We start from the raw sequence: 15,437 nt of genomic DNA on the forward strand, positions 1-15,437 counted from the left end.
TTTGCTGCACAGTTTATAAAAAGAAGAACACCTGCGCTGACCAGGTGAGTTCAAGAGAGAGCCTTATTTATTCCACCCACTAAATCCAGTAAATCTATCAAAGCTGGCAGAGAATGAAAAGAAGACAGAATATAGAAAGATTTATATGCAGTACGTGATTGTGACAAAGCTGCAGAAATTCTGAAACCCATTCATAGCTGTTTGTGTCGTCATTGTACAGGCTCTATTGGCACAGGCACACATTCACACAAGAATTCAAACAACAACCACACATGTAGACACATGAGTAAGTATGCATGCTCATGCACTTCACATATTCACACAACAGACACGCATACTGTTAATATATCCATGATCGTTTACTGTAAAAGTTAAAGCCACATGAGAGCGCTGTCGAGTCGAGCTCTGTGGAGGACCTTATACATCAAGACTTCAAAACATTTGAAAGGTATCAAATGATATTATGGATGTATACCAGATGTTTAGAAGAAACTGTAAATGAAAGCAGAGTTTACACCTAAAATATACTTGATGGTATGCCATATATATTGTTTTTCATTAATTATTACATATGTTAGGGAATGAAAAACATACATCTTGAAATTCACATCTTGACACATTCACAGTTCGATGCACAAGGTCCATTAAAGCAGCATTTGATGAGGTTTGTCTCACCCTGCTGACATTTATCTCCATGAAGTCCTGCAGGACATCGATGGTTACACATTCCAGTCCTCGGGTCACATGACCCTCCACCTGCGCAGTCGCATGGCTGCTCGCAGCCTGCACCAAAGAAACCGGGCTGACATTCTGTATCGGGACATATAAACACACACAGAACAAGGGAAGATTAACACAGTCGGGTTTGTCACATCTTAACTGGATTGACTTCATTGTGTGATCACTGTAGGCTGGTTTCACAGCAACATCTTAAACTGCTTTTCCATTATAGATCAATATATCAAAACTACATTGCAAGAAAACAGCAAGCAGCAAGTAAATTTCCTTCCAGCTGTTGACATTACTGCAACGATTACTGCTACAGGAAATAAACTTGGATCCATGTAACATTTGAATCTGTCAAATAGTCGATAACTTCTCGCTAAGAAGTTCAAGTTAGGCAGTTGACCTGAGAAAGCTGACTGTGTGGACAAAACCTCCCTCCTGGATATTGGGTGTTGCAGCTGTACTGTAGTTGAATAAATAAATGCATTTAAAACTGTTTTCCTGTGATGTGCGTATACCTTTCTCACACTGCGGGCCGTGGTATGCAGGCTTACAGAAACAGCTCCCCGTTTTGGGGTCACAGCCAGTGGAATGTTCTTGAACACAGATGCATTCCTTGGAACAGCCCGCACCGTGTGTCCACCTGGGACAAGCTGATTTAAAAACAGACAAAGAGCATGAGTTAGTTAGGCTGACATCCAGTTTTGTATGGTTTCAACATGTTCTTATGTTTGTATGATCTTACACTAGAAGGCTGTTTTTTTACATTCATCTGCAGAAGGGGGAGATTTTTCCTGCTCTTAACGTGAATCTGAGATTAAGACATGTATATACAAGATGATTTTGAGACATCATAACTAATTTGGAGCAAAGTGTGATGTGGAAACTTGAAGACTGCACATACATTGAGAATGGACTTCTCTTACATCTTAAATACAGCAGTTAAACTTTTGAAACTAAAAATATTTGCATATACATAGATTTTGTGTTTATCAGCAAGGGTGAATATATGTTTCCTTTCAGACAGTTAATTGAACTTTTTTGCTGGAAAAATCATATCAAGCATTAAATACTATTCAAAGCAGAGCATTTTCATATGTTTTAAAACATGTCTGGATTGGATCTTTAAGGTTAAGCAAAGAAACATATTTTCTTCATTTTTGGTTCTTTTGTTAAAGCTGTGGTAAGCATTTGGTCTTCGTTCAAGGAAAAAAAAAATGCTGAAAGCTTCACTCATATCATGACTACGCCCATACTAATCACCAAGCTATCCCAATCCCAAACTTCTGCAAGTTTAAGTCATGTGACTACTGCCTCCTGTTTCACTTGATTTAATGCCAGATGAAAGTAGGGTGCATCACTAATCCTTTCTACTGTATAATTACACATTTAAATTAAGATCAGGCTGAATTCGTTACAGCTCTAGTTGGTAGATCTCCAAACTTTATCTGAAAAGCATTAAACAAAAAGACGTATAAGATTTAGTTATCTATGACCTTTAAAATCAAAGCATAGTCACATCCTCAACTCACTGTCCAGCACAATCAATCTGCATGAAATGTTCCAAGATTGTCCCTGTTCAGCAACAAAAACTCAACTCCACTCCACCCTGTCCATTGGCTTTATGTTAGATGCAGCTGCAGGCTCTGGTTACACCCTCTCCACCCTCCAAATGTCCCGCTGCAGGATGGAGCAGACAGCTGTGAGAATCTGATAATACTCCTTGTCCACATTCTTCCATCATTCAGTTTGGTCTTAGAAGAGTGAGTCGCTTCCACACTAAGAGCTTAACACACAAAAATTCATCGCAATGTCTATCCGGAGGTTTAGGAGAAACCCTAAAACACTGAGGGACGTCAATATGGTGACAGAGGAGCTGAGGAATCTTTATTACAAGAGGCTGCTGCCGATAGAGAAATACTATTCTTTCCATCACTTCCACTCTCCAAGCTATGAGGATGCAGACTTTGAAAACAAACCCATGGTGCTGGTGATGGGTCAGTACTCGACAGGAAAGACAACTTTTATCAGGTAATCATGATTTCAATGCTTGATGTATTTAAAAAACTGCAGATGTCTTGTGTTTGAATGTATTCTGTTGAATATCTTGCATTGTGTTGGAAGAAAGTATGATAATAGTGGTGGTTTGTATGTGTGTTTGTCCTCAGGTATCTAATAGAACAAGATTTTCTTGGTAGCAGAGTTGGGCCAGAGCCAACCACTGACTGCTTCACTGCCGTCATGTATGGAGATGTGGAAGAAATCATCCCTGGGAATGCTCTTTCAGTGGATCCAAAAAAGCCCTTTCGCAACCTCGACCCTTTTGGAAATGGCTTTCTGAACAGGTGATTAGAATCAACAAACAGAAAAGAGAAAGAGAAGGAAGGAGGGAGGGTGAGAGAAAGGGGAAATATTGACTTGTTTTGGAGGGGTCACGTCTTTACTTAACTTATTCTGGGTTATTTGAAAATGTTTTGCCCATGTTCAGCCTTATCCATTAATTATATCAGCTACTATTTTCAAAAAAAGGATAGTGAGAGACATTTATGAGATTATTTTGAATGTTTTATGTTGAAAAATGTTTTCTTTGCAGGTTTCAGTGTGTTCAAATGCCAAATAAAGTCCTTGAGAGTATCAGCATTATCGACACACCAGGTATCTTGACTGCAGCTAAGAGAAAACTAAGTCGAGGTGAGATATGATACCTAATTTCCCTCTGATTTCTTTATCTGCATCAGTAGGAATTAAAGTCTTTACCTCTTTATATCCAGTTTTAGACAGTTAAAGCTAGGCAGCATTGTTGCCGCCAGCTGGATTTAAATTCCTTTAAAGAAAGGAGTAATAGAAGCTTCAGTCAAAAGCACAGCAGATGAAAGTAATTTGACAATGAGTTGGGAGGAGATGAGCAGCAAGTAATAGAGCAGGCTTTGCTTTGTTTTATGCATGCATTAATCTATGGGTGTGACTGGGCCACTGGGATACGTTACATGTACCTCTAAATCTTGAGGCAGTGAGGCTTGCCACATTACATACAGTGTTAATGAAAACCCTGTGTTTTCGTTTTTCGTGTCCCCAGGCTATGACTTCCCAGCAGTGCTGCGCTGGTTCGCAGAGCGTGTGGATCGAATCATCCTGCTGTTTGATGCACATAAGCTGGAGTTCTCTGATGAGCTCACTCGGGCCTTTGGGGCTCTGTGCGGTTATGAGGACAAGTTGCGTGTAGTTCTGAACAAAGCTGACAGGGTAGACTCCCAACAACTCATGAGAGTGTACGGCTCCCTCATGTGGTCACTGGGGAAAGTGTTTCGAACCCCTGAGATCTTGCGGGTTTACATCGGATCTTTCTGGTCAGAGCCAAGGCAGGTGTGTGACCACTACGAGCTGATAGAGCTGGAGGAGGAGGATCTCTTGGCTGACATAAGGAACCTGCCGCGCAATGCTGCACTGCGAAAACTGAACGACTTGGTGAAGAGGGCACGCTTAGTGAGGGTGAGAGATCTCAGAGGAAACATTCTGCATTAACTGAGCTACAGTTGTAGAGATTTTGTGTCTCATTTGTGCTTTGTCCCCTCCTAGGCTCATGCACACATTATCAGCTATCTGAAGCAGGAGATGCCAACCATTTTTTGCAAAGAAAGCAAGAAGCACAATCTCATCTACCAGCTTCCTGTAATTTTCACCAAGATCCAGCAACAACACAGAGTCCCAGCTGGCGACTTCCCCGACTGCACCAAGATGCAGGTCACACACTACTTTTTATTTGCTGCATCAATACCATAGTTTCAGAATTTATGTACCTGTATGCCTTTGAGCCTTCTTAATCCTTGATATTTTCAACCTGACATTTTCAGGAGCGACTTATGGGTCAAGATTTCTCAAAGTTCAAGACACTCAAACCAAGTCTGATGGCTTCTTTGGACAAACTCCTGACCACTGACATAGCAAACCTGGTGCCCTTACTCCAACAACAAGAACTGAGGAAGAAATCACTTCATGGAGTGTTGGACGGTGAATTTCTGGGAACATTCAGGCCTGAGCATTACAGGAGAGATCCCTTCAAGGAACTCAAAGATGACGAAAGCAATGAAAGAGATTCTGATGAGTGGGTTGTGGAGAGGTACAAGCCAAAATATGATGAGATTTTCTACAATCTCAGTCCAAATGAGGGCAAACTGAGCGGCACCAAAGTCAAAGAGTGGATGACGAGCACCCTTCTGCCCAACTCTGTGCTTGCTCATGTCTGGAGGCTGTCTGACGTAGATGGCGACGGCATGCTGGACAATGAGGAGTTTGCTTTGGCTGTCCACCTTATTGAGGGAAAACTAGAGGGACACTGGCTCCCCCGAGAGCTTCCTTCTCATCTGGTACCACCGTCAAAACGGCTGAGTACAGCCACCGATGAGGAGTAAACAAGACATCAAAGGGAAGCAGGAAGCTGAGGATCTGTGTACATTACTTGTAGATCATTTAATACACATAACCCTATAGCAGTTTGTAAGTTAAAAAAACTAACGATATGTAAGTGCTGTTAAACAGTGTCCATTAAAGGACCTGAGAAGCTGTTTTTGTTGATCAGCAGCATCAAAACCTATGGTTTAACATTGATAGTTTTCATTGCTAAAAATGTGCACATGCTATTTCCATGTTCACATTATCTGTATTACCAATAGCCAATTATCCAGGGTAATGAGAAAATACAACAGCAATTACAACCAATAAAGTGGATTTCCCCACTAGATTTCAGTTCCTTTTGCATTTGCAAGAGTTTATCATGTCTCACATAATTGTAATGCATTTGTTTTATTAGTGGCATTAAACTTGTAATGTTTGTAATGTAAGTTTTATTTTGTGATAGTATCAATGTCATCATTATTATAACCATTGTATAATATCAGATAGTATATATCTGTAACATTTTACTCACGCAGGTGGCAGAAGCGGCCATATAATCCTGGGGAGCACAGGCAGGCTCCATATAGACGATGGCAGTGTCCATTGTTGGGACAATTACATTTCCTTTTGCAGTGCTTTCCAAAATAGCCCCTTGGACAACCTGTGAACATGAATAATACCAGAGAGCTGTCACACTTTAGGATAGGATGCACACTTCTGTAAAATTAGCTTCACTGTATTAACAGCAAAATTTTTAACAGCAGCTTTTTAACAGCAGTTAAAATCCAAAACACATTCAGCACATGCTGACAGATAACCTAGAGCCTGGTTGTTCTGATGGCGCGTATGTGTGTGAGTGTATACAAACCATCCTCGCAGAGCAGGCCTTGTACCCCAGGGGGGCACAAACACTTTCCAGTTACAGGGTCACACGAGCCTCCATTCTGACAGCGGCACAGACTGTTACAGGCCTGCCCATAAGTTCCCTGTGGACAAGCTGGAGAAGGAGAGGGAGTAAGAAAAAAGAAGGGGTCATGGGGAAAGAGCATTGACATCTTAATAGTTGCAGTATTACTTAATGAATCAAACTGGGGGAAATTCCTTTGATGTTTTATTTAAGAAAGGAGAAAGTAAATATAGCCACAGAAAGGGTTATGCTCTAGCATTAAGAAGTCAGTCAACACTTCCACCCTCCATCCTGTCTTTCCCGATGGTATGTGCCCTTCTGACTTGTTTAATCTCTCTGGCCTTGTTAGCAATTACAACATGAACCAGCTGTCTGTTTAAGATGTGCCGAATTGTTATAATCCATTGAATGAAAGTCTGAAAAGAAAAGAAGAAGATACATCATCCAAAGTAAATGAACAGTACAGTGGGTGAGATTGTGAAACACTGATTCTGCTCCATTATGACAGAATTGATACTCTTTCTTCAGGCATGTTGAGGAATCTTGCAAAATACACTGAGCTGTTTACATACCAATTGTATCACATTAATATTTCATAAAATACCATTATTTAATATTATTGGTACACCAATAATGCCCCAGGTATTTGATCAATGAATCCCTAGATTTTGCTGACGGAATAGTAACATTTTAAACAAGATAATTGTCTATAAACTACCTTTCTTACAAATATGATATAGCCAAGTGAAAACCATAATTTCTTACCTAGCTGCCACACTAATTATGATCCATCACAAACAGGGTGATGAAGATATAGAAATGTTTTTAAAGGTTAAAGGTCTAACAGAGATGTGGGTTGTACAAAAGGGACTAGCACAACATACAGTAATACAAGATATCGTATTTTGCTAGTTCAGTACATAACATTTTAGGGTAAATGTATGCATTAGTAAAGTGACCACAGAGGGTCCAAAATTATGACCATCATTTTTCTTTTTTTCCCTTATAGACCACTGTGTTATTACCTACTGTAACAACTCCCATATCTTTGTTTCAGACAGTAATATTGTTCATCTTCTTCACCTGAAAATGCTGCCCATCCCAACTTATGGTATGCATCTGAATAACGCCACCCCAGGAACCTGTTTCTAAAAGTGACAGATTGCTTTTAACAGACTTATCCCACGTGGCTTTCCTCTCATGATTACCAGCCTGACTTGGGTTCAGACCAAAGACACCCATTAATCATGGATGGATGGGAACAATGGAGCCTTGCTTTCTAACCCAGGAGTGGACATCCTTGGCCTAAGGCTGTGCACTCGCTGTGGGCTCTGGCCTCGCTCCAGTAGCAGACAGATTGATTCCCCTGGTGCTCTTGTGTTCTGGAGCCCATAAACAATCCACTCGCCCACGCAGAGGAGCCGACAGGTTTTGATACATGGCCCTGAATCGATGCACACAGGGAGCTATCTCATCTCTCTTTAAAACTAGACCACATTGCTATGGGTGGTTCAAATAGACCTAGAGGTAGATGTGTCCTGTGGGAAAGACCTACGGTACCTGGTTGTGTGTGTGTGTTGGCTTGTCATTTATATGACATTTTTATGGCATAAATATATTTTGGTATCCCATACATTTACATATTACATTTACATTTTGTCATTTGGCAGACGCTTTTATCCAAAGTGATTTACAAGTGAGGCCAGACAAGCGTTAAAACATGCACATGTTTTGGTTGAAGACAGTCATCTATTTTTAATATTCTTGCCCCCAAACGTTTAAAGAAATTGTCCTACAGTTCGAGAAATATGCTTATTCTCTTTATTGCTTGCTTTATTGTTACATGAGAATATCAATACCATTCTCCTCTCATGTCTGTATGCTAAATATGAAGCTACAGCCAGCAGGTGATTAGTTGAGCTTAGCATAAAGACTAGAAACAGCTAGCCTGGCTTTGTCCAAAGGTAACAGAATCCACCTACAGGCACCTCTAAAATGCACAAACTAACACATTATATCTCATTTGTTTAATCTGTACAAAAGCAAAGTGCAAAAAGACAAGTTGAGACTTGAGACGTTTTTTTTAAGGGATTAAACAAATGAGAACGTGCTAGTTACTTAGAGGTGCTGGTAGGTGGACTTTGTTACCTTTGGACAAAGCCAGGCTCACTGTTTCCCCTTCTTTTAGTTGTCATAATAAGCTAAGCTAACCAGCTGTTGGCTGTGGCTTCATATTTAACAGACAGATGTGAGACTGGTATAAATTTTCTCACCTAGCTATCAGCAAAAGAGAAAATAAGGTTGTTTCTAAAAATGTTAAAGTTTCCCTTTATATAGACACAGGACATCCTGGGCAAAAAGCCTGAGGCTACTTAAAGGAAAACTCAAGATCAGTGAGGATGAGGTTGTGTGAAGTTTAGCACACTGCAGCTGTTGCAAAGAACAGATGTAACACACAATGCACAAATGTAACTGTAGAATATACCATTAACTATACTTACTTTCATTGCAGATGACTCCAGTCCATCCAGGTGAACATTCACATCGCTCTCTATTTTCACTACACACTCCATTCAAACAGTCTTCACAGCTCAAACTGCAATCATCCCCAAATGAGTTGTCTAGACACACTGAAAAAAAGGACTGAAATTAAGTTTTTCTTTTCATAACTTCTTGGTCTGAATATTTAATAGTAAAACATTAAAATAATATTCATTTGATTTCGCACCAGACATGCATCATCACTCACACTTCTTACTGTACCTATGTGGCTCTCCAGTCTAAGCTCTCCTCGACGCTCTCTCTGAATCTCTAATTCTTCATCATTGTCACCACCACCATCATCATCATCACTGTCATAATGGGAGTGCAAGGCTGATGTGTAGTGAAGAAGCTGAGGAGCTCTGCGGAACAGTAGGTCTGGTAACCTGTGGACCTCCAGCTGCTCCTCCTCTTCTTCCTCCTCCTCCTCTTCTTCTTCATCCAGATCTCTGCCATACAGAGCTAAGACATGCAATACAAAATTAGGTTAAAAAATGTTCATTTAGATTATTCAAATTCATGGACATTTGATAGATCTGAAAATTATCTCATTTTCGATAATGGATTTCTGTGTGCAAACACATTAAATAAAGACATAACTATTGGATCCAAGGATAACTATGAGACAAATACTCACAGATGCAGGAGTGCTGATCCTGATCCAAGCGGAAGCCCAGTCGACAAAAACACTCATATGTTCCCAGTGTGTTGACACAGTAGTGTTCACAGCCTGAGGTCTCTGCCAGGCACTCATCAATGTCTATAACAATAATACGCAAACAACACACAGCTGTGAGATTGACAGGGAAATGACAGCATAATTAAATGTAGACAAGGGGAGGTTGCACATGACAGGTTTTTACTGGTGATGTACAGTATGTGGAGTTCAATAGCAGGTTGTGCTGGAGTGTGCTCAGGTGTACCTCATGTTTCTCCAATCAGTTGAATACATTTCACTTCAGTATCCTCAACTGATTTGGCTTCTTTCATATATTCTAATGCAGATTGTGATTTTCGCCTTGTTATTCATCTGACTGCTGCTCGAGACTGCATCCTGTCCCCTGGTTGCTTCTTGATGAACAAAATGTTCTGCTTTTCATTGTTTGTTCTGAAATGGCTTTGAAAAGCTTCATTTATGAACAATCAATTATGTGCTTTGGGAATTTGTGTCCTGCACAATTGTGCCACAACATAGAAAACACTAAAAAGCACCAGACTAGGTAATCTGCTAACAATCTAGCACTCTTACCATCACAGCCACAGCCGTCTGGGTTTAGTCTGTGGCCTGCTCTGCAGCTGCACTCATACCCGCCTGGGTAATTTCTGCAGAAGTGGCTGCAGCAGGACTCCCCACTGAAACACTCATCGCTATCTGAAGAAGGCACACAGTGATACACAGTTGGTTTCACCAGATTGACAGAAAGAAACAGAGATCAGAAGGTGAATGATAGTGAAAGTATAGTGAAAGAGGACAGAAATCAAAGAAGGAACACGTTACTGAGAGAAGTTCTTACCTACACAGGTCTTCCCGTCCTGGTCCAGCTGGTAGCCATTGTTGCAGGAGCAGAGGGGACCGTTGGTGGTGTGCTCACAGTGATGAGAGCAACCTCCGTTGTTCTTCTCACAGCTGTTGACGATCTCCATCTCAATGCCTGGAGTAGAGAGGACCAAAACCACAACTACAATGCATAACCAGAGCTGAAACATAAGAACAACGTTATGGGGCATTTCTGGATAATGAGAACTATTTTGGTTTGTTCCAGTCTTGTAATTACTGGCCACAGATGAGAGGAAAAAATACAAGCACAAATATAGTGTACATTACAATGGAATTAGAGAGGTAAAGGACATTACCTTCTGTTTTTTAAGAGTACTTCTGTGGTTATACTGCACCTAATATGACTTGACTTTTTGATGTACTCTATCAGGTGTATCTTTATTGCTGTTCCATAATGCTTTCTTATCCCCCTTAATGTTTTCAAGGGGGAGAATTTGTGCATTGCAAGTATGCATGCAAGTTAGAGGGACACTTGCTATCTATGTTTCTTATCAAATTCGAAATGTTTATGTTTAGTTTAGTTTAATTTAGTTCAATTTAGTTTAGATTGTCCTAGGTCTAGGTGAGATCCTAAACTGGCCTTTCTGGTCAGATAATTATGTTCTGACTACTTGGTCAGAAAAAATACTGTGGTTTCTTGTCATTTAGGACATTCCTGAAGAAGATCAGAAGACTAGATTGTAATCTGTTCTCTACAGGAAGCCATGAGAGATTTCTGTGCATTTGGAAAACATTTGTGCGTATTGGGAGAACTAGTGGCTTTGTTTTGAGCGAGTTTGAGTTTTTAGATCTTTCTTAGCTGCAGATGACCAAATGACTGGACAGTACTCAAGGTGTGACAAAACTAAAGCTTGGATCACTTGGCTCAGAATGCTTGATGTTACATACCTAGAAAATTTCCTGGTAAAGGTGTCTTAGTTACTATATTATCAATGTGTTCAGTCCACATAAGTCTAGCATCCAACAAAATGCCAAATAGCTTAGTTTTTTAAAACCTGTTCTACTGGCTTTCCACCAAGTGGTAAACTTAGTTGAGAATTACTGACCAGCACATGTCTAGGTATAAACACCATACATTTTGGTTTAGAAATATTCAGCACTAAGTTGTTCTTGCTTACCCACTCAGCCACTGTTCTGAGCTCAGTGCTCAGTACACCAGTTAGCTCTTGATATGTTAATGCTGCACTGTACATAGTTGAATCATCTGCACACATAACCATTCTTGCTTTATGTAATACTGATGGGACATCATTTGTAAATATAGAATATAGGAGAGGTCCTAAGCAACTGCCCTGAGGAACCCCACATTGTAACTCTTTGCTATCAGAAAAGCTGCCATTGAGTTGTTGTGAGGGTATTTGGTCGTCTGCACTATGAAATGTGTTGAACAATAAGTTGAAATTGTGGAAGGGATCAATTTAATTTCTGCTGTAATCCTGACTGTAATAGAGTGAACTCTTGTCTTTACTTACGGTAGCACTGTTTGCCATCAGCACCGAGTTCAAAACCAGGAAGACACACACAGCTAAAGGAGCCCAGCATGTTGACACAGCCATGGGAACACTTGGCCTGACCTGAACTGCACTCATCAATGTCTAAAGGAGACAAATAATAACACACACAGATAATGCATATAAATATAGACACACAAAGAGACTGAAAAAAATAAGATCCCATGAGCATAAGAAAGTCATCAACAATTCATATCAATAATTTTTCTGTTTTAGGATGTTGCAAGACACAAGAATATATCTCTAGCTCAGATTGAAGTCAAGGTCTAGAGTATTTCAGAGTTTATGAAATTGAAATATGTCTTCTTGTCCTGAAATCTTTGACCTGAATTATGTAACCTGACCCTCTTGGCCAAGTTGCAGTTGACTCTCACAACCACAAAGGCATGGGCGATTATCAAACACACATTTACACACACGTACACACTGACACAGTCGTTCCATTTCATATATTAACTAACCTAGTAAGGGGCTGAGATCAAAACAAGCCTGTAATGAATAATGCTTTTGTTTAGAGCTTGGTTTCTGACACTATAGGATAATACATTACAAAAGAATGCTCCCAAAAAAACTGGATATGTAGAGAAAATTTCAGAACAATATAGCAAATACTTCAGACAGCTCAGATTACTCTGACCTCTTCTCTCTGCCATAGGAGGAACACTAAATGTTAGTGAGATGGGTTGTGATAATAGTTTCCAACAGCAGCTTCTCAAATCAATACAGGTCTGTAGTGGAGCAGATTTGCTTTCAGGGGGAGGTTTAGTGTGGCTGTAACTTGTGGAATAATCATAAATGTTACTCTCTTAAACTGTAGCACATTCTTATCTGCTCTTCAACATTTTGTGTTCTTATATCTGATTTCTCACCTTCACAGTTCTTGCCATCTCCAGCCAATGTAAAACCAGGTCGGCAGCTGCACTGAACCCGGCCACCTTCTGAAAGACAGAGCTGGGCGCAGTCTCCATTCCTCTCCTCACAGGGGTCCCTCACTGACACACACAAACACACAGAGAGTGACGAACACACATATACAAAAACAAAGTCAAGTTAGCCCAGCAAGTGATTCCATGACCTTTCTAGTTAGTTCATAAGGGCTGTTTTAATTCTCATTCCTAAACTTCTAAATGTGACTCCTGCATGTGCGGCTTCCTCTGTTTTATGGATATGATATCTGAAAAGTAAAACATACTTAACAAATATATGTTAAAATCCAGGAGGAGAAATCAGAATCCCTGCTCTTTACTGTACAGTGACTGTGACAGTGACATATCTGCCTCTCAAATCCATTTTCTACATCTTCCTACCTTACACTCTACCAGGAGCCACAAAACTTTTGCTGTAACTCTGCTGTAACTCAGTATGCTTAACTGTGATGTATGACATATTCCTGCATGTTGAAAACATCTGATGGGAAATAACTTACATTCACAGTGCCTCCCATCTCTCTTTAGCTGGTAGTTCCTTCGACACTCACACTTATAGTGATTGTTCCCCATGTCCACACACTTATGCTCGCATCCACCATTCAATACAGAGCAAGAATTCACAGCTTGAAAGCAAAAGAGACACAAACATACATGGTAAATAAACTCAGGTATCAAATTACAGGATCAATTGTAAAACTCTGACCAGTTATAGGACATTTAAAACCTGAACTCACAAAAGACGACAGATATAATTGAGTCTGTTGGCAATCTAAAGTGGCTTTCACACCTCGAACTCTGCAGCCGTGTAATTATGGAAAACACTTGGGTAAAGGCTGGAAACTGGAAAATGATATTCAAGCCAGGTCCAATGGGTACCCCTGGTTACTTTATAATGATCTTTCCATCCCATTACTCCTGTGATTTAATGATGTGCCAAATATGAATATCAGCCGTGTGCCTTCTGGGTGCTCTAAACACAGACATGATGACACAGAAGTGCTGTAAAACTGAGAGAACAGCTGGCTTTTAACACTGATGACTTCAACAGACACAATTAGCTATCCCGCTGCTTCTATCCTTGTCCTCCACCACAAAGCTAAAGTTGGCAAATGTATGAGTATAAAGAGAGAGAAATAAGACCAAAAAGAAGTGAAGGAGCTCAGCAAGTAACAAATTCTCTCATTACCTACAATTTTTATGGGGCTAAAAGTACTTTACCACCTCCCCTTTTAAATCACATTACAATTCCCAACTACACACTGGAATTAAACACTTAAGCTCAACACCTCTATTCTTTTAAGAGTTATCACATTCATTCAAATACAGATATGGGGATATTCTCTCTTTCACACTTGACTGATCTGGAAATAAGCCAGAAACAAGTCAAGGTGTGAATCAAGTCTAATGAGGACCAACAGGAACCACATGGTCACTCTAATTTTCACACAATGGGGTACGTGAGAAAATCTCAAATGTGTGTTGGTTGTCATATTAGATCAACATTCTGTCATGTTTGTATCATGAAGAAACATAAAGCTTTGAAAAAGTCAGATTTTTTAAAAATGGTGGATGTGGTGGTGGTGATGATTTCATGCATTTTTAGAGGTTTACTAGCATGATGACACTTTCAGCTGTCAGAATAAAAAACCCAGATGCTCTTTTAGATGTTAGTGAATAGATTGTAAATCATACACAATAAAGCCTTAAATATTTATTATATTATATTATATTATATTATATTATATTATATTATATTATATTATATTATATTATATTATATTATATTATATTATATTATATTATATTATATTATATTTTTTTAAATTGCATTGTTCTGTGTGATAATATAAATAGAAATAAATATGTCTGTTTGGTGCTTACCAATGCATGTCCGACCATCAGTGTGCATGCGGAAGCCTTCGCTGCACTCACAGTGATAAGAGCCCGGTGTGTTGACACATGTTTGCTGGCATCCTCCATTGAGCACTGCACACTCATTTACATCTGAACACATGTTATACATATTTACACATACAGACAAATGTTCATTAAGAAAACTACTCATTCACAGTACAAGATCTTTCCATAAAACACAAGAGTTCACAATTAGAACCAATACAGCAGACATTAAAACATAGACTCTTTAGGAATGTTGAGAATGCCTGTGTGACTGTGTTGTAGACCTAATTTACAAGCTTGCTAGTCATGAACACGGCACAGTTCGAAAGCTCATAAATTGTCTCTCTGCTTAAGTCATCTTTTGTGTTAAAACTGTCACTGGAGCTTGTGGGAAAATAATACTTTAATGAGAAGCTGAAAGGAAGCCTAAATTGAGCAGCATTTTAGAAACAAGACATTTATTACATCCTTAATAAAGTCTCACATTCAACTTTGAGGTGGTCTTGGCGTGCTCCAGTAGCCTACTGGTTTAGACACATGCCACATAACCGCAACATCCATGGCTCAAATCCTGCAGCGGATCTTTGTTGTATGTCGCCCCCCATCACTCTCCCCCTTCATTACCTGTCATATCTACACTGTCCCTATAATAAAGGCATAAAATGCCAGCAAAAAGTATTAAAAAAAAACCTTTGGGGTGGTCTAATTAAGCATTCCATCTGCAGTGAGCCAAATAAAGGAAAATGAGAAACACATTTTTAGTATTAACGATTTAAAGAGTTGTAGTTGTGTAATTTGATCAAAAAAAATTTCCATATTCACCTTTTTGCAGAAATTTTGTTTTGAGTATTGAGTTCACAGTTCAGCTGTCATGTATATAATAAGTCCCACTGCCACTAAGGAAAATACAAAGACCTGTCTGTCCCTGCTAATGTGCAAAGACAGTGAATGACTACCTGCTCGAGCATTGAAAC

At 39.6% G+C, this 15,437-nt stretch overlaps 2 protein-coding genes across 5 annotated transcripts in view; one reads left to right on the forward strand and one right to left on the reverse strand.

Moving 5' to 3' along the window:
- Positions 1 to 15,437, reverse strand: part of megf6 (multiple EGF like domains 6) — a 61,726-nt gene that overhangs the window by 20,915 nt on the left and 25,374 nt on the right. For all 4 annotated transcript variants that reach the window (XM_042415122.1, XM_042415119.1, XM_042415120.1 and 1 more), the window contains exons 6-18: positions 14,446 to 14,568; positions 13,062 to 13,187; positions 12,505 to 12,627; positions 11,597 to 11,719; positions 10,081 to 10,218; positions 9,816 to 9,938; positions 9,204 to 9,326; positions 8,789 to 9,028; positions 8,527 to 8,655; positions 5,987 to 6,115; positions 5,651 to 5,779; positions 1,245 to 1,379; positions 676 to 810 (exon numbers count right to left, since the gene is read on the reverse strand). In XM_042415122.1, coding sequence (XP_042271056.1) covers positions 676 to 810; positions 1,245 to 1,379; positions 5,651 to 5,779; positions 5,987 to 6,115; positions 8,527 to 8,655; positions 8,789 to 9,028; positions 9,204 to 9,326; positions 9,816 to 9,938; positions 10,081 to 10,218; positions 11,597 to 11,719; positions 12,505 to 12,627; positions 13,062 to 13,187; positions 14,446 to 14,568 — 1,776 coding nt within the window. The remainder of the gene's footprint in view (positions 1 to 675; positions 811 to 1,244; positions 1,380 to 5,650; positions 5,780 to 5,986; positions 6,116 to 8,526; positions 8,656 to 8,788; positions 9,029 to 9,203; positions 9,327 to 9,815; positions 9,939 to 10,080; positions 10,219 to 11,596; positions 11,720 to 12,504; positions 12,628 to 13,061; positions 13,188 to 14,445; positions 14,569 to 15,437) is intronic.
- On the forward strand, positions 2,509 to 5,530 carry LOC121899359 (EH domain-containing protein 2-like). The gene is made up of 6 exons (XM_042415123.1): positions 2,509 to 2,757; positions 2,895 to 3,071; positions 3,320 to 3,417; positions 3,803 to 4,215; positions 4,303 to 4,467; positions 4,578 to 5,530. Exons 1-6 carry the CDS (start codon positions 2,537 to 2,539, stop codon positions 5,133 to 5,135), a joined length of 1,632 nt encoding a protein of 543 aa, XP_042271057.1. The 5' UTR covers positions 2,509 to 2,536; the 3' UTR covers positions 5,136 to 5,530.

The sequence above is a fragment of the Thunnus maccoyii genome, chromosome 6 (assembly GCF_910596095.1).
Source record: "Thunnus maccoyii chromosome 6, fThuMac1.1, whole genome shotgun sequence".
Taxonomy (NCBI): Eukaryota; Metazoa; Chordata; class Actinopteri; order Scombriformes; family Scombridae; genus Thunnus; species Thunnus maccoyii.

Coding starts and splice junctions, on each gene's coding strand:
- LOC121899359 (XM_042415123.1), top strand. CDS start 2,537: ATGTCTATCCGGAGGTTTAGGAGAAACCCTAAAACACTGAGGGACGTC. Junction 3,072..3,319: donor GGAAATGGCTTTCTGAACAG/GTGATTAGAATC, acceptor TTTTCTTTGCAG/GTTTCAGTGTGTTCAAATGC. Junction 3,418..3,802: donor TAAGAGAAAACTAAGTCGAG/GTGAGATATGAT, acceptor TCGTGTCCCCAG/GCTATGACTTCCCAGCAGTG.